Below are 24,022 nucleotides of genomic sequence, written 5' to 3' on the forward strand. Positions count from 1 at the left end.
CATAAATTCTAATCTGTGTTCTAATGACCAGTTGGGAGGAAAACAATGAGAGAATTGATGGAGCCACGCTTGTGGATGAATGTCGTTGCCAGAATTCTTAAATGTTTTGAATTTACGTGTAGTAATGAACAGCTTATAGTCAAAATCATCGTGTCGGCGGGTAGCATATCAGTCATTGTTACGTCGTTTCGGCGGTTCCATCTCAAAATTCGGTGCACCTTGCCAATTACTTTCATGATTTCCGAAATGCCCTGTGTTATTATTTTGTGGTTGTTCTGTATTGCTATGTCCCTCTTCCCATACTGGGGCGCGAGTGTCATCTGAAATATGTAATTCTTGTATTACCTGTGTCAGCTGATCTTGTACTTCCCGGATTTCTCTTTGGTGTTGCGTATTAATTTGATTCTGATTTTGTTTGAATTTCCTAATTTGTTCGAACTCTTCTGTGTCATTAAAGACTACCGGTTTTGTGTCATTCAGATTATCATCTACCTTCATAGATAAATTATTTAGCTGATCAGAAAGTTCAACTACTTTTTCTGATAATGAATTAATGTCCTCCATGTGTCTTTCTGAACCAATTTTCAGAGTATCTACTGTGTCCTTTAAGTTCTCTTGAGTTTTTGCAAGTTGTGTGACCGAATCGGTAGATGCAACTGAGTCAATTTTAGCTTGCAAGGTCTCATGATTTTCATGAACAATAGTTTGCAGTTATTTTATGGCTGCTTCGTGATTCTGTAATGCATTTTCATGCCGCGAAAAAATAGGTTGGAAATGCTCACAAATTTGTGTTTTTACGTCATTATAGACTTTTTGACATTTCGATTCGATTTTATGTAATTCAGTAGTTAAATCTTCAGGTGTTTGTTCAAGCATATGTTCCACTGTGTCTAAGTTTTGAAGCTTTTGCTGTGTTTGTCTCTGATTTTGTTCCATTGTGTCCAACTTTTGCTGTGTTTGTCTCTGATTTTGTTCCACTGTGTCTAATTTTTGAAGCTTTTGTTGTGTTTGTCTCTGATTTTGTTCCATTGTGTCTAACTTTTGAAGATTTTGTTCCATTGTGTCTAACTGTTGCTGTGTTTGTCTCTGGTTTTGTTTCATTTGTTGCATTAATTGCAATAATAATGTATTAGTGTCTGGAATCTGATCATCTATGCTTTTCGGCAGTGCGTTTGCACCGGCAAAATTCACAGTTTGACAAGCAGAAAATGTGTGTCGGCTTATTTGAGAAAACGGTGAGGACGCAAAACCTGAATGTACAGTATTTGCAAGATTGTGTCCTGTCATATCGGATTCCTGACGCGAGCTGTTGCCGACCAATCGATCGATAATGCTTCCCTGTTCACTAATTGTTTCACTGCCTACACCATTATTTGCAACCCGCTCCATTTCCCTATGCACAATTACCAAATTACTACTTTGAACATTAGTTAATTCATTACATGGTGGCGCTAACACACTGCTTTCGTCTTCACTGTCATTTCTCAGTTTACTTTGGAGCCTAGTATTACGTTTTTCACACGCCATTATTGTCACAATATTTCACACGACAACACAAAAAAGCACAATTTGAAGAGCAAAAATAAGAGAACACATTAACATAGCACTGAAAATAATATCTAGTTAATTGCAAGCGCAGCTGCGAAATACTTGGAGCAACTCTACATGCATGCCACAACTGTTGTACTGTACAACAATGAAAGACTACAACTACAAAGGAAATCCCCTCTATGATTACGCGCTAGCAATAAAAAATCTACATTAATTACACAAACTACAAGAAAAAATCAGAAGATTCCAGTGAGGTATCCTCGGCTAAGGGTCGACATATGATACGTCCCCTTTGAACAATTATACACGAATGTGCTTAAACTGACACACAATAGTTTTTAGCGCAACGCAATCTGACTTTAAAAAATCCCTTCAAAAGAATGGCCCTGACTATCAATAACCTATACCTTTCACAAATCACTTACCTCACAAAAATCTTCGTTACTCGAACTACTGCAATACAGCGAGCGCCACTACTGCCAGCTAAATAAAATATTCAAACTACTGAAGGCACTAACTACTGACAGGCATAGTTAGCAAATGAAAGATTTTAATACAGAACAGACTATTTATTTACCTTAATAGTCATAATATATAAATTAGTTCGTGACACCAATTCTTACAAATTTTAAAACTCCGCCATCTCTCTCCCCACGTCCACCACTGCTGGCGGCTCACCTACAACTGAGGAACGCTACGCGCTGTTAGCATCCAGCTGCCGCTGCTCAACACTACAATGGCAGACAACAATGCAGACTAAACACAGACTGCACACGGCACAGCCAGTGATTTTTTCATACCGAGCGCTATGTGGCGTTACCAATAAGAAAACCTAAACAGCCTACTTACACTACTACAGCCAAAACAGCGATGTTGTTACACCCCCCTTCACCGACCGACTACTAGAGCAGTAAGCAAACAATGGGGCACCAAGGAGTCGACACAGTCCGCCACTACAAATGCCTGGACTTCTTTGCAAAGTTTTCACACAGTGACCTTGTTTTAAGCGTCACTTGCCTGAAAGTAGCAATGCGTTCTATATTTGTGATCTGGCACTTTATGACTGACTTATCCTGTGTATCTGGTCTTGACTACTATTAATGACAGTATTGAGTTCTTCGCAAGTACTTTCACTCCGTACGATTTTTTTTTTCTAATAGTGTGGCACTCTCAAATTTGAGCTATAGTTAGATGCAGTGAAATTTCAGCCCGCAGCGAGCGTTCACAAATTACTTACACCCTGTTCCCCGTTTCTAGGGTGCACTCAACCTCGTGACGCCAATTGAGGAGCTACTCGGCCGAATAGTAGCGGCTTCGGTCAAGAATACCATCATAACGACCGGGAGAGCGGTGTGCTGACCCCACGCCCCTCCCATCCGCATCTTCCGCTGAGGATGACACGGCGGTCTGATGGTCCCGGTAAGCCACTCGTGGCCTGAAGACGGAGTGCTGTTCCATGTTACAATACAAAATTTGACTACTACAGTCATATGAACACATATAAAAAATACGATTATAATGGTTATGCTTCCAGTGTCTGTAGAGAACTTTCTTTGAATAGTCGCCACCACCATCAGGGAGAACTACACCACGCATTCAGTTTCCTTGAAAGCATGTGACGTCTGAAGGATCATCGCTAATCTCTTCCGCTGTTCCTTCGCTGAAACACTCCTCAACTTCCACTTGTCACCCCTCATCACTCTTTCAATGACCAACATGTAGTCATAAGTCAGCCTGGACATCAGCTGGTCGTAACCCCCCCCCCCCCCCCCGCCCCCCATGAACCATGGACCTAGCCGTTGGTGGGGAGTCTTGTGTGCCTCAGCAATACAGATAGCCGTACTGTATGTGCAACCACAACGGAGGGGTATCTGTTGAGAGGCCAGACAAACGCGTGGTTCCTGAAGAGGGGCAGCAGCCTTTTCAGTAGTTGCAGGGGCAACACTCTGTATGATTGACTGATCTGGCCTTGTAACACTAACCACTACAGCCGTAATTTTTCCCGAGGGCAAGCAGCTTTACTGTATGGTTAATGATAATGGCGTCCTCTTGGGTAAAGTATTCCAGAGGTAAAATAGTCTCCCATTTGCATCTCCGGGTGGGGACTACTCAAGAGGACGTCGTTATCAGGAGATAGAAAACTGGCGTTCTTCGAATCGGTGCGTGGAATGTCAGATCCCTTAATCGGGCAGGTAGGTTAGCAAATTTAGAAAGGGAAATAGATAGGTTAAAGTTAGATATGGTGGGAATTAGTGAAGTTCGGTGGCAGGAGGAACAAGACTTTTGGTCAGGCGAATACAGGGTTATAAATACAAAGTCAAATAGGGGTAATGCAGGAGTGGGTTTAATAATGAATAAAAAAATAGGAATGAGGGTAAGCTACTACAAACAGCATAGTGAAAGCATTGTTGTGGCCAAGATAGACATGAAGCCCACGCCTACAACAGTAGTACAAGTTTATATGCCAACTAGCTCTGCAGATGACGAAGAAATTGAAGAAATGTATGACGAAATAAAAGAAATTATTCAGATAGTGAAGGGAGACGAAATTTAATAGTCATGGATGACTGGAATGCGTTAGTTGGAAAAGGGAGAGAAGGAAACGTAGTAGGTGAATATTGATTGGGGCTAAGAAATGAAAGAGCAAGACGCCTGGTAGAATTTAGCACAGAGCACAACTTAATCATAGCTAACATTTGGTCCAAGAATCATAAAAGAAGGTTACATTCATGGAAGAAACCTGGAGATACTGACAGGTTTTAGACAGATTATATAATGGTAAGACAGAGATTTAGGAACCAGGTTTTAAATTTTAAGACATTTCCAGGGGCAGATGTGGACTCTGACCACAATCTATTGGTTATGAACTGTAGATTAAAACTGAAGAAACTACAAAAAGGTGCTAATTTAAGGAGATGGGACCTGGATAAACTGACTAAACAAGAGGTTGTACAGAGTTTCAGGGAGAGCATAAGGGAACAATTGACAGCAATGGGGGAAAGAAATACAGTAGAAGAAGAATGGGTAGCTTTGAGGGATGAAGTAGTGAAGGCAGCAGACGATAATGTAGACAAAAAGACGAGGGCTAATAGAAGTCCTTGGGTAACAGAAGAAATATTGAATTTAATTGATATAATTGATATAAAAATGCAGTAAATGAAGCAGGCAAAAAGGAATACAAACGTCTCAAAAATGAGATCGACAGGAAGTGCAAAATGGCTAAGCAGGGATGGTTAGAAGACAAATGTAAGGATGTAGAGGCTTATCTCACGAGGGGTAAGATAGATACTGCCTACAGGAAAATTAAAGAGACCTTTGGAGATAAGAGAACCACTTGTATGAACATCAAGAGCTCAGATGGAAACCCAGTTCTAAGAAAAGAAGGGAAAAGAGAAAGGTGGAAGGAGTATATAGAGGGTCTATACAAGGGGCGATTTACTTGAGGACATTATTATGGAACTGGAAGAGAATGTAGATGAAGATGAAATGGGAGATATGATACTGCGTGAAGAGTTTGATAAAGCACTGAAAGTCCTGAGTCGAAACAAGGCCCCGGAGTAGACAACATTCCATTGGTACTACTGACGGCCTTGGGAGAGCCAGTCCTGTCAAAACCATCTGGTGAGCAAGATGTATGAAACAGGCGAAATACCCTCAGACTTCAAGAAGAATATAATAATTCCAATCCCAAAGAAAGCAGGTGTTGACAGATGTGAAAATTACCGAACAATCACTTTAATAAGCCACAGCTGCAAAATACTAACACGAATTCTTTACAGACGAATGGAAAAACTGGTAGATGCGGACCTCGGGGAGGATCAGTTTGGATTCCGTAGAAATACTGGAACACGTGAGGCAATACTGACCTTACGACTTATCTTAGAAGAAAGATTAAGGAAAGGCAAACCTACATTCCTAGCATTTGTAGACTTAGAGAAAGATTTTGACAATGTTGACGGGAATACTCTCTTTCAAATTCTAAAGGTGGCAGGGGTAAAATACAGGGAGCGAAAGGCTATTTACAATTTGTACAGAAACCAGATGGCAGTTTTAAGAGTCGAGGGGCATGAAAGGGAAGCAGTGGTTCGGAAGGGAGTGAGACAGGGTTATAGTCTCTCCCCGATGTTATTCAATCTGTATATTGAGCAAGCAGTAAAGGAAACAAAAGAAAAATTCGGAGTAGGTTTAAAATGCATGGAGAAGAAGCAAAAACTTTGAGGTTCGCCGATGACATTGTAAATCTGTCAGAGACAGCAAAGGACCTGGAAGAGCAGTTGAACGGAATGGACAGTGTCTTGAAAGGAGGATATAAGATGAACATCAACAAAAGCAAAATGGGGATAATGGAATGTAGTCAAATTAAATCGGGTGATGCTGAAGGAATTAGATTAGGAAATGAGACACTTAAAGTAGTAAAGGAGTTTTGCTATTTGCGGAGCAAAATAACTGATGATGGTCGAAGTAGAGAGGATATAAAATGTAGACTGGCAATGGCAAGGAAAGCGTTTCTGAAGAAGAGAAATTTGTTAACATCGAGTATAGATTTAAGTGTCAGGAATCATTTCTGAAAGTATTTGTATGGAAGTTAAACATGGACTATAAATAGTTTAGACAAGAAGAGAATAGAAGCTTGTGAAATGTGGTGTTACAGAAGAATGCTGAAGGTTAGATGGGTAAATCACATAACTAATGAGGAGGTCTTGAATAGGATTGGGGAGAAGAGAAGTTTGTGGCAGAACTTGACTAGAAGGGATCGGTTGGTAGGACATGTTCTGAGGCATCAAGGGATCACCAATTTAGTATTGGAGGGCAGCGTAGAGGGTAAAAATCGTAGAGGGAGACCAAGAGACGAATACACCAAGCAGATTCAGTAGGATGTAGGTTGCAGTAGGTGCTAGGATATGAAGAAGCTTGCGCAGGATAGAGTAGCATGGAGAGCTACATCAAACCAGTCTCAGGAGTGAAGACCACAACAACAACAACATCAGCTGGTTCCCCATTATTTCGATAGAAACGATGCAGACGAACAAGCAATTAGAGCGCAATACTCGTCGATTGTCACTTCTGCTTCGGCTGTTACACAAGCACACTGCAGTAGGGATGTGACCTACACCGGTGCCGCCGAGGAAACTGTTTCACTGCGGTACTTGTCCTGGACCTCAGACGCCCTTGCAAGACCCTTCTGGATATGGAAATTATGATTAAAAGTAGTTACTACGTCTGCGAGCAACAGAAGGTGAAACTTTTAATCACATGGCCACCACAACACTCTATCTCCCAGCGATTATCCATAGCAACTCGTCCGGAAAAAAATCCTACCGAGGTAGTATTTCGTTGGTCTTCCTCACTCCCACAGCAGCAACTGCCGCCTCGCTCTCACACACCTGTTTGTCTGCTCCGTACTGAGACGCAACCGGTTTGTTGTGACTGTCGTGCATCTCACTGTAGTGAAAGCACACCACACTTCCGTTTCAACCTCCTTACGTTTTCCCAAACTATTGCTATTGATTGTAAAATGTAAACTTTCACTGCCGGAACTGTCATGATTAATAAAATTCTTTTCCGAGCTATTATGCCGTGGTCTGATGGATTTCGCATTGCAACCCAACGTTTCGTCCCCATCTGCGGAGGACATCTTCAAGGGGGTTCGTGGCTTCTGTTAACTTCCGAAACACACACTGTCTCACTACTGACTGCAGTAAATTTTTGTTTTCGCGTGCTCCCGCGGATAGGCGTGACGTCACATGTTTTGAATACGCGAGTGCAATTGGCCGTTGTCGGTTGCCGCCGTCCGCTGTTGCTATCATCCCATGGCGGAAGACTGGTACACATCTTCTTCAGCACCGGCATCCAGATGTCATTCAATTTCACCCCCTCCTCCTTCCTATTAATATTCCTGGGGTGTTTCATAATCTCTATAGCCTCTCTGTAAAGCCTTTCATGATATCCGCTTGTGGCTGCCAGTACTTGAGTTCTATCAAAATAAATGTGGTGGTCTCCTGACTGCAAAGCGTGTTCCGCAACAGCTGATCTATCAATCTCTCCCCTTCTACAATTGCCCTTGTGCTCTTCTAGTCGTTTTTTGACCGTTCTTTTTGTGGTACCCACATATACCTCCCCACAACTACACGGGATCCTGTAAATTCCTTCTTTTTCCAGCGGTTTACGAGCAACCTTAGCCAATCTCAGGTGTTCTTGTATCTTCCGGGTAGGTTTGTAAATCACCGCGATATTCCGTTTTTTCAATATTTTCCCTATGCGGTCAGTGACGTCCTTAATAAAAGGCAGGAAAACTTTCGATTTTGCAAGCGCTTGTGCATTGCTATGATTTTCACGCGGCGGTCTTAACGCTCTTTTTATCTCAGCAGCCGAGTAACCATTCCTGAGTAATGCATCAGTGAGGTGTTTCAGTTCCGTATCCAGTAGCCCAGGTTCACAGATGTTCCTCGCTCTATCCGCCAACGTTTTTATTATGCCTCGCTTTTGTTGTGGGTGGTGGTTCGAATCCCGGTGTAGATAACGATCCGTGTGCGTGGGTTTCCGGTAAACTGTATGGCCTAAGCTACCATCCTGTTTCTTGTAAACTAGCACATCCAGAAAATTTAGTCTCCCTTCTGCCTCCTCCTCCATGGTAAACTGAATCTTCGGATTAATACCGTTTAGATGTTTGTGAAAACGGCCTAGTTCCTCTCTGCCATGCCTCCACAACACAAACGTATCATCTACGTAGCGGAACCAGATATTCGGTTTTTTGTTGGCAGTTTCTAGAGCCTGCGCCTCGAATTTTTCCATGAAAAAGTTAGCTATAACCGGGCTTAAGGGGCTCCCCATTGCCACGCCATCAGTCTGTTCGTAGAACTCATCGTTCCATTTGAAATATGTGGTCGTAAGGCAATATTTAAATAGTTCTGCAATGTCGGGAGGAAAAATTCTATTCAGCTGTTGCAACACCTCATGTAGAGGAACCACATAGTAAATGCGAAATCCATCAGACCACGGCATAATAGCCCGGAAAAGAATTTTATTAATATTGCTATTGATGTAATTTTCCCCTAAGTTTATGTGTATTTTTGTCGAGATCTTCTTTCATTTAAAGAGCATGACGATACAACTTCAAAACAGCATTACAAATATGACTGTTTAATTATAAGATACTCATCAGTACATTATCCAACAGATAGCAATGACAACACGTGTTCATTATCGTACTTAAGTGTTTATTTGGACTTAGTACATCCTGCCGCTATCGTACAGTTAAAAATAAATATAGAAGTATTATCATGTAAGTTACCACCTACTGATATGAGCAGCTTTTGTAATTTTTTTAAGATCAGCTACCAGTAATATACGATAATAGAAAAGTTACTCAGGTCTTTAGAGCCTATTGAAAAGTTCATCACTAAAACTGCAATGAACAATATTAAATTCACTGCTGCAGTCGATGAAACGTAGAACCTCCATGCTTGTGTTTGTTTTTATCAATCTCAAGTCGCCAAACTGCATTGTGTAAGAAAATAATCATTTCTGTCGAGGGAATCATTACTGTCTTACGTATCATTTCTGGAGCAGTCTACAGTTCGTGTTCTTTGCACCCGACTCACTTTCGTAGTTTGGAACCAGAATGACTTGCGTAGCATTTAACCTCTGCTCATCCTGAACACAGTCAAGCGAATACCTTCCGGATTCTTATGGTCGGTTTCAAAACACACAGTCGCATGTACGCAGTAGGTAGTGTTAAGTGCCGTATCATTAACTTCGTCGAAAGTAGTTCTTACGACAGCCAATGAAACCGGTTTGCGTCCCTCTCAGTGATGACTTATGTATTATGTAAGCCTTGTTTTGGGCTCTGCAGGATGTTCAGTTCACGTTAATTAAGCTGTGTACACTTTCTATGCCTCTTTATGTACTAAATATTCAGATATTCAGATATTTTGAGAACATGCGAAAAATATCAATTTTAAATAAATATTTGTATTTATACGCAATATAGAACATTGATTTTAAATACATATTGTGTTACAGCAACCAGACGTCAGAACCGCTATTTAGTTTACACAATGTTAATTTCTTTTCACTGTGACATGAGGTCTTTTTCTGAACTTTGATGCCATACTCTTTTGTGCCGTTACGTTTTGTTTTTAAGATACTTCTTAGCCCCTGGAAAAAACGAGTTTTCCTATGTTGATATATGTTTGCGTTTCACTAGGTCTCAACTGACGTCCGGTTTGTGATAACAACATCCCTCCACATTTTATCCACGCTCATCAGGACTGACCACGCACATGGTACATAGGCATGTCTAAAATATTTTTTATTCTTTTATTTTACTGTTTTATTTTTTATCTTTTTTTTCTTTCTACGCTATAACTGCAGCAAATGCCGGAACTTCTCGGCTTATTTAATGACTTATAATGTGTAGCTCAATTTTTTGTAGAGGAACCAAATATTGTTATATATTGTTATATATTCTTACTAATGAACATGGGGATGCTTCCTACCTGCTGAATGTGTATGGGAATTGGATAGAAGTTCAAAGCGCCTTCTACCCCCTCCCCCTTTTCACCCGCTATCTGTGTCCGTTATCTTCTCCCTTCCCCCTCTCTATGTCCACTTCTCGCCACCTCTCTGTCCGTCTCGTCTTGTGCCCTCCGTTTAACCTTTATCCTTGTTTATTGTTACTGCAAACGAAACATTAATTGGGAGTGTTCGCTTAAAATGAATGGCTAAATCGATTGAGATGACTGGCAAACGGGGCACGAGACAGACCCCTCCAGCTGCTGAAGCTGTGAAGATTGTGGCTTTAGTGACATATTTCGCATATTTTTTAATCTGAGAACTGGTAGGAATACAGAGCCACAAATACAACTTTCCTGTTTTCTGTTACAACCAAGTGTGAGGAAGAAGACAAACCAACTCATTGTTGTGTATACAATTTGTGTGTAAAATTATATATAAGGAGAAAGAGTACACCGTATATGAGAAAAATGGTTTATCTGAGGGTTAGAAAGGTATGCTATCGCAGTTAAAACTGACCATTTTCTTCCTCACAGTTGGTATGATTGAAAATATGCGATCACTTCGTTGTTTAAAAAAGTTAGCCTCTGTCCGTATAAATGTTTATTAGAGTATCGTATAAAACTTTGAAGTAAGTCAGTCAAGAACTTTTCAAGATTTTTCCGCCCGAAAGTTTATTAGAGTATCGTGTAAAAATGTGAAACAAATTGACCATGAACTTTTCGAAATTTTGGAAACAACGTTAAACAACGACTTGTCTTTGTGCAGTACTGATAGTATATAAGAATAGGTAATGCCTTACAACCTTTTGTCAAGATCTATGTATCTTTCTCTTCCTTTATGAAGAGGCAGGTCAGTGGAATCTATTTTAATTTCAAGTATAGCATTTACTGCTCCCTCCTTCAGCTTATCAGAAAGCATACATTCGGATGTTTTCGATTTATTGAGGAGTTTAGTTTCCTATGCCAACCGTCTACAACATTCGTGGTCCTGTGCCACAGATTTGGACCATTCCATATTTCATTTGGTATGCTAGGATGTTCCTTATCGATTGGTCATGTTATCTACGAATTTCGTGACCTTTTTTCCGCTGGACATTTCCTCCATTATTAACATCAACACTTCACCAACAGTCTTCGGTGAAAGACGTGCTATTGCTGCTGCAGGGAGAAAAACAATCGGACATCTTCTCAATTCCTGTAACGGTCAATTAAACTCAGTTTTTTTATTTTCTTCCACAGACATTGGTTGAAGTGAAATTTGCAACTGGAAAGCGCTCTTTCAGCGAAAATTGTTTTCATAGTTTTAAAAATTGTAGCCATTTCAAAGTCTAGCACTGCAGTTTTCGGTGACCATCCAGGCATCTAATCTTTCGATAAAAAGTGTTTCATATTTGTTTTGACTTTTGTCTATGAGCTAAGCAAATAAAACAGGAAATATCTTCATATCTTCTTCTGTGCTTCCAATGTCAACGTGTATAGTGGACAGCTGTTAAAATTGTTTCGAACAGTCGTCAAATGTCCCATCCGTAAGGACAGTTCCTTTTCCACAAAGGATTTTCTCCCTTCTTCGCAACCGAACACCAAGATCCTTTTGCCAGGATTAGACCCAGCATCAATTTTTTAAAAAAATCTTCGGTTCATTTCAAATGCATTCGCTCAGTTGACTCTCCGAACTAATGCCGGGATTCAGGTTCGTCCCAATATTTTCTCTTCTTGCTTTACCCTATCCAATCTTGGGGTTTGGGATGAAATTTAAACCTTTATCTTTCAAATCTTGAAATTACTCTTTAAAAACCTGAAAACATGGACTGATTTTCCTTCTTGGACTCTTTTCCTTCAGTTATGCATTCGTTTCTTAATCTGCATATCTGCCTCGTCAGATTGTTGTTTAGCCATAATTCAGCTTTTGCCGTTTTTAAACTGACTCAGCACTTACTCTATTCGTAATTCACGCACAACCAGTTTGTACACTCGCCATATTTTTTTTGCACATAGTAGCGATAACCATCCTAGAGAATACACGCTTCCGGTTGTTGTTGTAGTTTTTTCCTTTAGTCACAGTATATGAAACTCAAGTAGCGTTGGCCTAAGAAACTATATACGAAAACAATGGCTGTCAGTGATAGCACTGCGTGACTGACGGCGATAACACATCCGCTGCTGGTGAAATCAGCTATGGGGGAGGCTCTTGTCAGAAAAACCCACGGTGCAAAACTACTTGTGTAAGTAGGCTGTTTAAGTTTTTTTATTGGTAACGCCACCGCCACGTAGCGCTCTGTATGATAAATCACTGGCTGTGCTGTGCGCAGTCTGTGGCTGGTTTGCATTTTGTCTGCCATTGTAGTGTCGGGCAGCGGCAGCTGGATGCTAACAGCGCGTAGCGTTGCGCAGTTGGAGGTGAGCCGCCAGCAGTGGTGGACGTGGGGAGAGAGATGGCGAAGTTTTGAAATTTGTAAGACTGGATGTCATGAACTGCTATATATATTTTGACTATTAAGGTAAATACATTGTTTGTTCTCTATTAAAATCTTTCATTTGCTAACTATGCCTATCAGTAGTTAGTGCCTTCAGTAGTTTGAATCTTTTAGTTAGCTGGCAGTAGTGGCGCTCGCTGTATTGCAGTAGTTCGAGTAACGAATATTTTTGGTGAGGTAAGTGATTTGTGAAAGGTATAGGTTAATGATAGTCAGGACCATTCTTTTGTAGGGATTATTGAAAGTCAGATTGCGTTGCGCTAAAAACTATTGTGCGTCAGTTTAAGCACAGTCGTGTATAATTGTTGTAAGGGGACGTTTCACTTGGTCGGAAGTCCGACGGTACTTTCGGCACTTACAAAAGAGTTGGAAATACCACGAGCGGAAGTCCACGTAGACCCTGCGAATGAGCGTCTTGTAAACACTGAAGCCAGTCAGCTGCTCGCGTGCTACTGTCGTGAAGTGGTTTGAAGGATAGCGGAACCACAAGCAGGCGACAAGGCACTGTACCCTGTGATGCAGAGCAGATTGGATAGGTTTACGGATGAAGAGTTAAAAATCCATTTCGTTTATTGGTTCACTGAATGTTATGAAAGAATGGCACATCGACGCTATTTGGACCTGTTCTCGCAGCGTCGGCAAGCACACCAAAGTATTTTCGCATCTGAAGGTTGTTCCATTACTTCGGCGATAATGAAGGGTTTTACTCTTTGTCGAAGGTACTTTCGCAGAAACAAAGGTAACTGATGCACTAAATCAAATTCATCATAACTGCGCTATTAGTCAGTGACTCGCTGCCAGAGACCATAGGTCTCGTATTCCAAAATGCTCATAAAATATCCCTGCTAAATTTTGTCTGTGGAGTTAGGTTCTCACTACAAGGTGTGTGAGGAGAGTAATGACACTGACAACACTGCAAGAGAAATAGAAAAGCTGTGTTGTTCTCCTTGAGCAAACCGATGTGCTCATCCCTTCCAGACCATCAGTCCGAGTTTCAGCTCCGTACAGCCGTCAAGTGACTTTTGAGAGCGCCATCACCAAAGTCGTGTTTTTGTTGTGTATTACGAAAATCGAAGAGCGAAATTTGGAGCAACATTACGCCGTCACGTTTTGTGTTAAACTTGGGGCATTCGCAAGTGTGACCTCCTAAAAGTTGAAACCTATGGGGAACATTCTTTATCAAGAGCACAACTTTTTCACTGGCTCCAATCATTTATGGAAGGCCAAGATCACACTGAAGATGAAAATCGCTGAGCATGACCTTCAACTTCAAAAACCAACGATAACGTCGAATGTGTGCGTGCTCTTCTGATGTCAGATTGACGTTCCACAATAAGGATGATGGGTGGCCTGATAAACTTACACACTTTCACTGCACATCAAATTTTGACCGAAGATTTGGACATGCGAAACGTTTGTGCCAGCATTCCGAAACCTCTACAGCTGTGCAAAGGAACGGTCGAACAAACGTTTGCGTTGATCTTTCTGAGAGGATTGCCAGTGACCACGAATGGTTCAGCTGTGTGATGACAGGTGATGAATCCTGGATTTTTGGGTACGATCCTGAGACAAAGCGGCAGAATGAGAAGTGACACATTGAGACATTCCCTCGACCGATAAAAGCTCGAATGAGCAAATCGAAGATCAAAACAATGCAGATTTGTTTTTTTGACAATAGAGGTATCGTTCGTAAGGAATTTGTTTCCCCAGGACAAACCGTCAACCACCTGTATTACAAAGATGTCCTTGAACGACTTAGGATGAGGGTGAATCGTGTGAGACAGGATAGCGTAGAAAAATGGATGCTGTGTCTCGAGAACGCCCCATGTCACACAGAACATTTGGCCTCAATAAGCGATTGTTCCACAGTCTCTATATTCACCTGGTCCTGGTGATTTTTTTCCTTTTCCCGAAATTGAAAACTGTCTTAAGAGGATGGTGTTTTGGGAATCTAGAGAACATTTAAAAGACTGAGACCGACATATTGAAGGCCCTACCAGCTGAAACTTTTTAGCGCTGCTGCCAAGACTGGGGAACTGCTACTCCGCCCCGACGTACAGCTGCCGAAGGCAACTACTTTGAAATTGATAATACTGTTGTTTGAAGAAAAAAAAACTTCGGTAGATAAGAGAATCAATCTCATTACGTTTCACACATACCTCGTATGTCCTGCTGCCAATATAAATAACAAATCAAGCATACAGCGGTTTTTAATGGAAGCACCCGTATTCTTATCAGAATAGTTCAACCGATTAAAGTGATATGTTTCTTTAATCTAATCAGCAACTATATATAAAGGCTCTTACGGCGTCGCCAGAGTCTCTCAGCTGAACAGCGGAAATAGCTGAACTGTAGACACAAATATGTGGAAGATCGTGGTGTGTGCATTCGCAGTGGTCTCTGTCTGGCCATGTGTGCAGAGCTCACCACGGATAGTGAATGGCACCGGTGTCGACATCGAGGACTACCCGTGGATGGCGTCCATTCAGTTTGAGGACGGACACAAGTGTGGCGGCGTTATTATCAGTGAGACTTGGGTCCTGACCTGTGCAGAGTGCGTACAGAAGTTCGATCCCTCGTACTACTTCGTACGCGTTGGCACATCCATCCGGGATACTGGCGGAATTCTCTACAACGTCACCAAAACCGCCCACAACAGCCACTACAGCTCCACCTCCATGGACTACGACATCGGAGCAGCGCAGGTACTGGGCACCTTCACCTTCAATGAGAAAATTCAGGTAAATTAATAAAAGGTTCTTAGCCATTTTTTTTGGTGACCAAACGTTGAAACGTAATGCAATTCAGAAGTTGTTATTGGTTTCCTCCCAGTAAACATGGTGTAACGGGTACAGGTGCAAATATTTTTGTATGTAGTACCTTAATACATACACACATTAGTGTGTTCGTCGTTTTTTCTCAGCATCGAACCATCTTCCCTCAAACATGTACCAAACCTTACTACCTGGTGAAACTTTTTGGCTGATTGGAACTGTGTGCCGGACCGAGACTCAAACTCGGGACTTTTGCCTAAAGCAGTTGCCCCCCGAAGGAAAAGGTTTCGAGTTCGAGTCTCAGTCCAGTACATAGTTTTAGTTTGCCAGGAAGTTTCATATCAGCGCACACTCCGCTACAGAGTGAAAATTTCATTCCTTACTACTTGATGTTTTCTGCAGGTTCATAACTGCCCCACTAAGTGGACTACACCAGCCAGTACAGACTAACTGTTTTGCATCCACGCGTCCCTACTTCAACACCTGACGTGCTGCCCACGGGAAAACAAGCATTAATGGCTTGTTCATGCCACATGTACTTGGAGGCACTACTTAACCTAAAAACATATGACTTGTGATAGCTATAATTGTTAGTTTGTAAATGACGTAAATACTGATGTAACGTTGTTCAGTACACCGTTCTCAGTCACCAATAGAAATATTTGCACGCCGTTACACGCTGAATATCTGAAATACTGTGATTACTATGGTTCTATTAATTCATAGGAGTTCTTTTCTTTTCGTTTAAGATAAGGGTGCATTCATCATGTCAACAGAGTCCGAAAACGTGTAATGCGGATTATATGTGGTGTGAACTCAGGAACGTCTTTCAGAGTACTTTCAAGGAACTGGATCTACTTTCTATTGATTTCCAATTGGGCTGTTGGTCTGAAAAGAAGATAAACTATTGACGATAAATTTATAAATTCCATTAAGGATAATGGAATTTATAAATTTATCGTAAATAGTTTATCTTCTTTTCAGACCAACAGCCCAATTCATGGAATCAATGCCAGGATTAAGATTAATCTCCATAGATATTTAAAGTGATTCAGCTGGTCCAAGGTGTCCATCACTGATGAACACAACATTTACATTAATTTAGCAGCGGTCATAAAAAAGTTTAGCTACTTATAAAGTTCAGTTGATGAGGAGCATGATTGATTTATTAGTGGCCATCTCCTTGTACTCCATTCACGACTTCCAGCAGAAGCAACCGCATGCATATTTACGGTTATCATACACTGTTAGTGTTACGTAAAGTCGGACTTTGCAGGTCTGCAGTGCTGTGATCAGTGCAAAGTAGAGTTTGAAACTGATTTTCTATTGACGTTCGTAGCTACAACAGTCCAAGAATTATCATAGCAGCTCAGTGTATTATACACTTACATTTCCCTTAACTAGGTTTGTTATTGTCAACGGCTCTGCCGCACTGGTTACGTCGGTTCCTGTCAGATCACCGAAGTTAAGCACTGTCGGGCTTGGCTAGCGCTTGGATGGGTGGCCATGCAGTCTGCGGAGCACTGTTGGCAAGCGGGGTGCATTCAGCCCTAGCGAGGCAAACTGAGGAGCTACTTGATCGAGAAGTAGCGGCTCCAGTCACGAAAACTGACAGTGGCCGGGACAGCGGTGTGCTGACCACAGGCCATCCACATCCAGTGACTCCTATCGGCAGAGGATGACATGGGGATCAGGCATTACCGTTGGACCTTCCGAGGCCTCTTCAGACTGAGTTTAGTTTAGCTTTAGGATTGTTATTACATTTCAGATGAAAATGTGTTCCAAAGTTCTTTTGCTTGTTCCACATCCACGATAGCCTAGACATATTGGAGCTACACTTGAAGTTATGGTTTGGGATGCTATTTCATATGACAGCAGAAGCACTCTCGTGGTGAAACGTCCCCTTAGAAAAATTATACACGACTGCGCTTAAACTGACACACAATATTTTTAGCGCAACGCAATCTGACTACCAAAAATCCCTACGAAAGAATGGCCCTGATTAACATTAACCTATACCTTTCACAAATCACTTACCTCACCAAAAATCTTCGTTACTCGAACTACTGCAATACAGCGAGCGCCACCACTGCCAGCTAAATAAAAGATTCAAACTACTGAAGGCACTGACTACTGATAGGCATAGTTAGCAAATAAAAGATTTTAATAGAGAACAAACAATGTATTTACCTCACTGAAGTGATATCAGGTGTTCCCCAGGGAAGCGTCCTGGGACCTCTACTGTTCCTGATCTATATAAATGACCTGGGTGACAATCTGAGCAGTTCTCTTAGACTGTTCGCAGATGATGCTGTAATTTACCGTCTAGTAAGGTCATCCGAAGACCAGTATCAGTTGCAAAGCGATTTAGAAAAGATTGCTGTATGGTGTGTCAGGTGGCAGTTGACGCTAAATAACGAAAAGTGTGAGATGATCCACATGAGTTCCAAAAGAAATCCGTTGGAATTCGATTACTCGATAAATAGTACAATTCTCAAGGCTGTCAATTCAACTAAGTACCTGGGTGTTAAAATTACGAACAACTTCAGTTGGAAGGACCACATAGATAATATTGTCGGGAAGGCGAGCCAAAGGTTGCGTTTCATTGGCAGGACACTTAGAAGATGCAACAAGGCCACTAAAGAGACAGCTTACACTACACTCGTTCGTCCTCTGTTAGAATATTGCTGCGCGGTGTGGGATCCTTACCAGGTGGGAATGACGGAGGACATCGAAAGGGTGCAAAAAAGGGCAGCTCGTTTTGTATTATCACGTTATAGGGGAGAGAGTGTGGCAGATATGATACACGAGTTGGGATGGAAGTCATTACAGCATAGACGTTTTTCGTCGCGGCGAGACCTTCTTACGAAATTTCAGTCACCAACTTTCTATTCCGAATGCGAAAATATTTTGTTGAGCCCAACCTACATAGGTAGGAATGATCATCAAAATAAAATAAGAGAAATCAGAGCTCGAACAGAAAGGTTTAGGTGTTCGTTTTTCCCGCTCGCTGTTCGGGAGTGGAATAGTAGAGAGATAGTATGATTGTGGTTCGATGAACCCTCTGCCAAGCACTTAAATGAGAATTGCAGAGTAGTCATGTAGATGTAGAATATATATAGCATTCATGACACCAATTCTTACAAATTTCAAAACTCCGCCATCTCTCTCCCCACGTCCACCACTGCTGGCGGCTCACCTCCAACTGCGCAACGCTACGCGCTGTTAGCATCCAGCTGCCGCTGCCCAACACAACAATGGCAGACAACAATGCAAACCAGCCACAGACTGCACACGGCACAGCCAGTGATTTTCATACAGAGCGCTACGTGGCGGCGGCGTTACCAATAAAAAAACTTAAACAGCCTACTTACAATGGTTATCTCATATGCCCTGACTGCAAATTTGATATCAATCTGGTGATTCGAGCTGTTATACTGCCATTCATTAACAGTATTCCAGGGGGTGTTTTCCAAAAGGTTAATGCTCGCCCATGCACCACTGCTGTAGCTCGACACGATCTACTGGGTGTCGACATGTTGCCTTGGCCTGCTGGATCAAAAATGGTTCAAATGGTTCTGAGCACTATGAGACATAACTTCTGAGGTCATCAGTCCCATAGAACTTAGAACTACTTAAACCTAACTAACCTAAGGACATCACACACATCCATGCCCGAAGCAGGATTTGAACCTGCGACCATAGAGGTTGCGCGGTTCCAGACTGTAGCGCCTAGAACCTCTCAGCCACTGCTGCCGGCCCTGCTCGATCACCACATCTGTCTCCAATCGAGTATCATTGAACATCAACTCCAGCGTCACGAACAAACAGCATTAACCATACCTATATTGACAGACCAAATACATGGAATTCCATCCCACAAGCCGGCCGGAGTGGTCGAGCGGTTCTAGGCGCTACAGTCTGGAACCGCGCGATCGCTAAGGTCTCAGGTTCGAATCCTGCCTCGGGCATGGATGTGTGTGATGTCCTTAGGTTAGTTAGGTTTAAGGAGTTCTAAGTTCTAGGCGACTGATGACCTCAGAAGTTAAGTTGCATAGTGCTCAGAGCCATTTGAACCATCCCACAAGCCGACATCTGGCACCTTCATAGCACAACGCATGAACGTTTGTGTGCTTGCGTTCAACATTGTGGTGGTTATACCGGTTATTAATGTACCAGTATTTCACATTTGTAATGACTTATTTCACGCTTGCATTCCGATGCTAATCACTTAAATGTGTTACACAGACAAATGAACTTCCAAAATTTCATTACTCTACATTAATTATTTTTTGATATTCCGATTCTTTCCGTCAGCGTGTTATGAAAATATTCTGGGTTCGTAACGTATTGTGGATATTTTGTAAATTTTTCTGTTCTTTCTGATGAGACTCTGTTACCTACTACGCTCCATTGTTTCGGTGATGCCCTAGTATTACCTTTGATTTCAAGACGAAAGGCGAATCTAAGGTCAGTGTTTAGCCATCTGAGGCTTGGCGGGTGTAACTACTAGCACATTCTCTAGTTATCTTTGGGCGTAGTCTGTGATGACTCCTCTTTTTGCTTGCTGTGTCTGAGCAGCCCATTCCGCTGACGACTGTGGAGCCTGAGGCCGGCACGCTGGTGACCATAATTGGCTGGGGCACGGTCTGGAACGGCGGGTACCTGGCGGACCAGCTGCAGATGGTGCAGCTCTACATCGTGGACCGTGACAACTGCAGCGCCGCTTACGACGGGCTGGGCAAGGTGAGCGTCCGCAAGATCTGCGCCTGGTGGCCGGGCGGCGGCCGAGACCGCTGTGGCCCCGACTACGGGGGCCCCATGGTGTTGGATGGTGTGCTGGTGGGGGTTATCTCCTCCTGGGGCAACGGCTGTGCCCTTCCCGGCTGGCCCAGCGTCTACGCCAACATCGCCAACTCCGAAATCAGGCAGTGGATCAATGACACCACCGGCGTCTAGAGCCTGCAGCTGCTACGCATTTTCCAGTTGTGACATTCTATCGTCTTGTTTATACTACTTCAGCTTGAGACGAATGTAAATAATATTACGCAAATTAAACAGTAATAAAAGACTGGAAAGAACATACAAAGAATTCGCTTTAAAACATCCAGTGAAACGTAAAATGGCGTTTGATATCGTTTTCCACGTTCACATTATTTATGGTGTTTGCGGGCTTTCAAATAATGTAATGATTAAAGGATGAGGTGGCCCCTCAACTACGTACCCTCCTACTCAACGTTGCTATATTAAAAGTTTTCGCTGGTTTCGTTATCTATGGGCTGGGATACGTAGTTGCCGCATTACAGGCCAAATACTGCTGAGTCTACAGTATACGATAAGAATACACAAATGAATCGAATGGTCGCAGGTATCTATCACACGGCAAAATTTATAAATGAAAGCTTGCAATTAAATAAAATCTGCCGGTACTATCTTAACGACTTTAAATGATGAGTGCGATAGTAGAAGTAGTTTTGTAAGGTGTCAGGCAAAATCCAACACCTTCCATGAAAACCCTGACATGATACGCAAATCCAGTAGTATGTCACATAGCTCCGAATAAATCGTGACATTAAATTAACCAAAGGAATACGAGTAACGAGTGAGCAAATGGAATACCACAGACTAACACAAGAATGCCTAAATGCATGTCATACCTTCCCACCGTGAGACAGACGCAGTTTCGAGGGGAGAAACGAGAACAGAAGCCGAGAGCAGAACCGTGTTAAGCTAGAAGGCCCTACGGTAAGGGACGGACTGGACACCCACGTCGCCAGCTAACCACTAGGACAACGGCAGCTGCAAGTTTTAGCGTGAGACTTTTTCGCGTCTCTGTTACGTCAAGGACCACCCCCCCCAGCCCATGTTAAAAGATAGAGCCCTCCAGAAGAACAGTATAGATCTTACGATAACACTAAAAGGAACCACAGCAGCTGTTAGTTTTAGCATAAGACTTTTTCGCGTCTCTGTTACGTTGCAAACTTTAAAAACATTGCCCCACCACGAAAAGTATAACGTTTCTCATTGGATAGATAGAATTTTTGTAGGCGGAGCTTAGGTTAACATTGAGACCCTGAATGGCCAGACAGTTTTTTTTTTTAAACCAACTTCGGTAAATAGTAGTAAGGAGAAGTTAGGAGAGTTACTTCGGAGGCGGCGAGGTGAGCGGAGCTGTGCTGCACGCCGCCCCCTGACGAACACCGACAAGGTAATGAACGCACGCGATGCCGCATAACAGCGCATAAAGCTTCACTCAGAACTGCAGAAGTCTCATCTGTTACACCCTCTTTTTGCGTAATACTAGTTTCGATCGTAAATCAAAGCTCGTGGTGTTCACATTTGCCACTTGAAGTAAAAATCTGAAACGCGATGATTTTTCTGTTATATAGTTATTGAGAAGCCACATCAGCCACTGTAATTTACGACAACTTAGATAAGTAATTAAAAATAATTGAGGGTCACTGTAGACCATTTTGATAGTTTGCTCTTTTGTGAAACTTAATTTACACCTAGATTACAGATGTGATATGGCATAAGTCATCCTTCGACCCATTGTAGAACTTGGAAACCCATTCAGGGAATATTCGTTCACATTTTTGTTGAACGCAGTTTGTTTGTACCATCCTGTATTAAAACACTTCGTTTTATAAATAGTGCAATTTATAAACAATGTTTTGTGAGTAGAATAAAATTTCCAATGGTAAACTGCTTTTTCGACGTTATTTTACCATCTAACTAAAAATAGGAAAGCCTTGAACCCCTTCCACTAAATTTAGTTAGTATTAAGATTCTTTTACAGGGAGTGCAGTGGAGCTGACGCTGAAATCATTAAGTATTTGGTTATATCATCGCTAGTCTCACTGAACTCTTCTGAATTCTACATGTCATGTGTGGTCTGGCGTCTCCTTACTAGCCACAGGCCCCAGGTTCAAACTAGTCAATTGCCTAAAAAACACGCTCAGAGCGTCGTTGCGTGAAAGTGGTAGGGAGACACGATATAGAACAAACAGACACCACCCAGAATGTCAGACTTTTAAGAATGCAGTATATTTATGCAAAACACTTATTGGTGTCGATGGTCCAGCAATTAAATAAAATATAAGTTGAATAACAGGGAAACAATAGATTCCTACTGCACGTAATTAGTTATGAACAGCAACAAAGCTTGCGAGATATTCACTTCTAAGCGCACACTACGTCTTCACTGCAGAAGCCACGGAAATCTCACAAGTGCACAAGTCGGCACCCCAAAGTATTTCTACCTGTCGCGACCACGCGCAAACTGCTCCACACTCTCCAGTCTCTCTCGCGACCGTGCGTCCGTGTCCAGCACTCTCCGTGTCCTCTGCCGTACCGTCCTGGACTCCCTCGTGTCCTCTCCGCAAACGATGCTCCTCCCCAACCTCCATACGTCTCTCTTAGTAACGAGCGCTGTGATTGGTTAGAGCGCTCCCTCCATGTCTCCATGCCAACGTACACTCACAAACGTATTGAAACATATTCGAAATACTGGAGTTACATTTAAATAACTTTAAATTAAATAAATATTCCTACGGCTGGACAATAAACACGCTCTAAGACACATTTTTAGATACATAAACAAATTAAATAAACATATATTAAAGGAATAGAACAAAAGGTAGGCCTGTAGCCTAATGTCTCTGTGCTTTCTAAAACACATTAAATATGTAACTAATTTCTTCATGACTAGTATATGTTGGATATAAACAAAGACATAGATGAATAAATATACTTACAAGCATGCTGCTACCGTTCTTTCGTGTCACTGTGGAGTATTGATGGCCTGACGCGATCGGTAGTAATCGAACACTTTGACCTCCAATAACTCATGTACTATTTAGGTTACATGCCTGTAATTCATACCAATTTAGGTTTACACTAATAGCTTTCTAAAGTCACGCTGGATGGAGCGTTTATATTTTGGAAATTCGCTGCTGGGTGTTACTTGTTTAATTTGTCAGATACTAAACTTTAAACTAATAAATATACTGAAAATCTGATTACACCACCAGAATCGTCGTGCAAATAATAGTAATGTACATGTTTCTTTTTGAGGTATCATGATTCATCTGGCTACTTTTAATTTCTATACGAACTGTGAAAATGTCTGCCGTTAAGGTTTCACAAAGTCCGCCATCTTTGGCGCTCCAGACATAGACATCTCCATCATCGATGCAAAGCAGCGTCCTCGTCACAGCGGGATTCCCAGCCACGCGGCTGGACCATGCGCTGGGGCTACCCCCCTCGTCCGGCTAACGTTAGGCACTACGTGTTTGCTAACGAGCTCGGCGCTACCGTGTGGCCCGAGCGGTAGCCGCCAACTCTGATCTTCGAATATTTCCAGGGCGCCGCAGCTCACTCGTTACCTCACATGTTCCTGTCTGGAACCAAACTAGGTACCAAAATATATATTTTTTCATAGATGTGAACAATCAATAATTCTATATTATCATAAAGAGATCAATTACCATATAAGCATACATTAAAACAGGCTGTATGTTTTCATATTAGTTTTACCTTTGTTATGTGATACCGTACTGACCAACGTCTGTTTGAGTGTGTGCGCTACACTAACGTTCTCATACGGTTCAGCATCTCTGATGTACATTAGAATACGGCCTGCACAAGTGATAGTGACAACTTATCCCAGTGTTATCGCCTCACTGTCTATAATAAACAAATGATT

At 42.1% G+C, this 24,022-nt stretch overlaps 1 protein-coding gene across 1 annotated transcript in view; it reads left to right on the forward strand.

The window, feature by feature from the left end:
• The window catches only part of LOC126356118 (trypsin-2-like), a 133,629-nt gene extending 111,607 nt beyond the window's left edge, over positions 1-22,022 (forward strand). The window contains exon 2 of the mRNA XM_050006819.1: positions 19,897-22,022. Within this exon, the coding sequence (XP_049862776.1) occupies positions 19,897-20,274 (378 nt within the window). The 3' untranslated portion in view covers positions 20,275-22,022. The remainder of the gene's footprint in view (positions 1-19,896) is intronic.
• The last annotated feature ends 2,000 nt before the right edge of the window (positions 22,023-24,022 follow it).

The sequence above is a fragment of the Schistocerca gregaria genome, chromosome 3 (genome assembly GCF_023897955.1).
Source record: "Schistocerca gregaria isolate iqSchGreg1 chromosome 3, iqSchGreg1.2, whole genome shotgun sequence".
In the NCBI taxonomy this organism is placed as follows: Eukaryota; Metazoa; Arthropoda; class Insecta; order Orthoptera; family Acrididae; genus Schistocerca; species Schistocerca gregaria.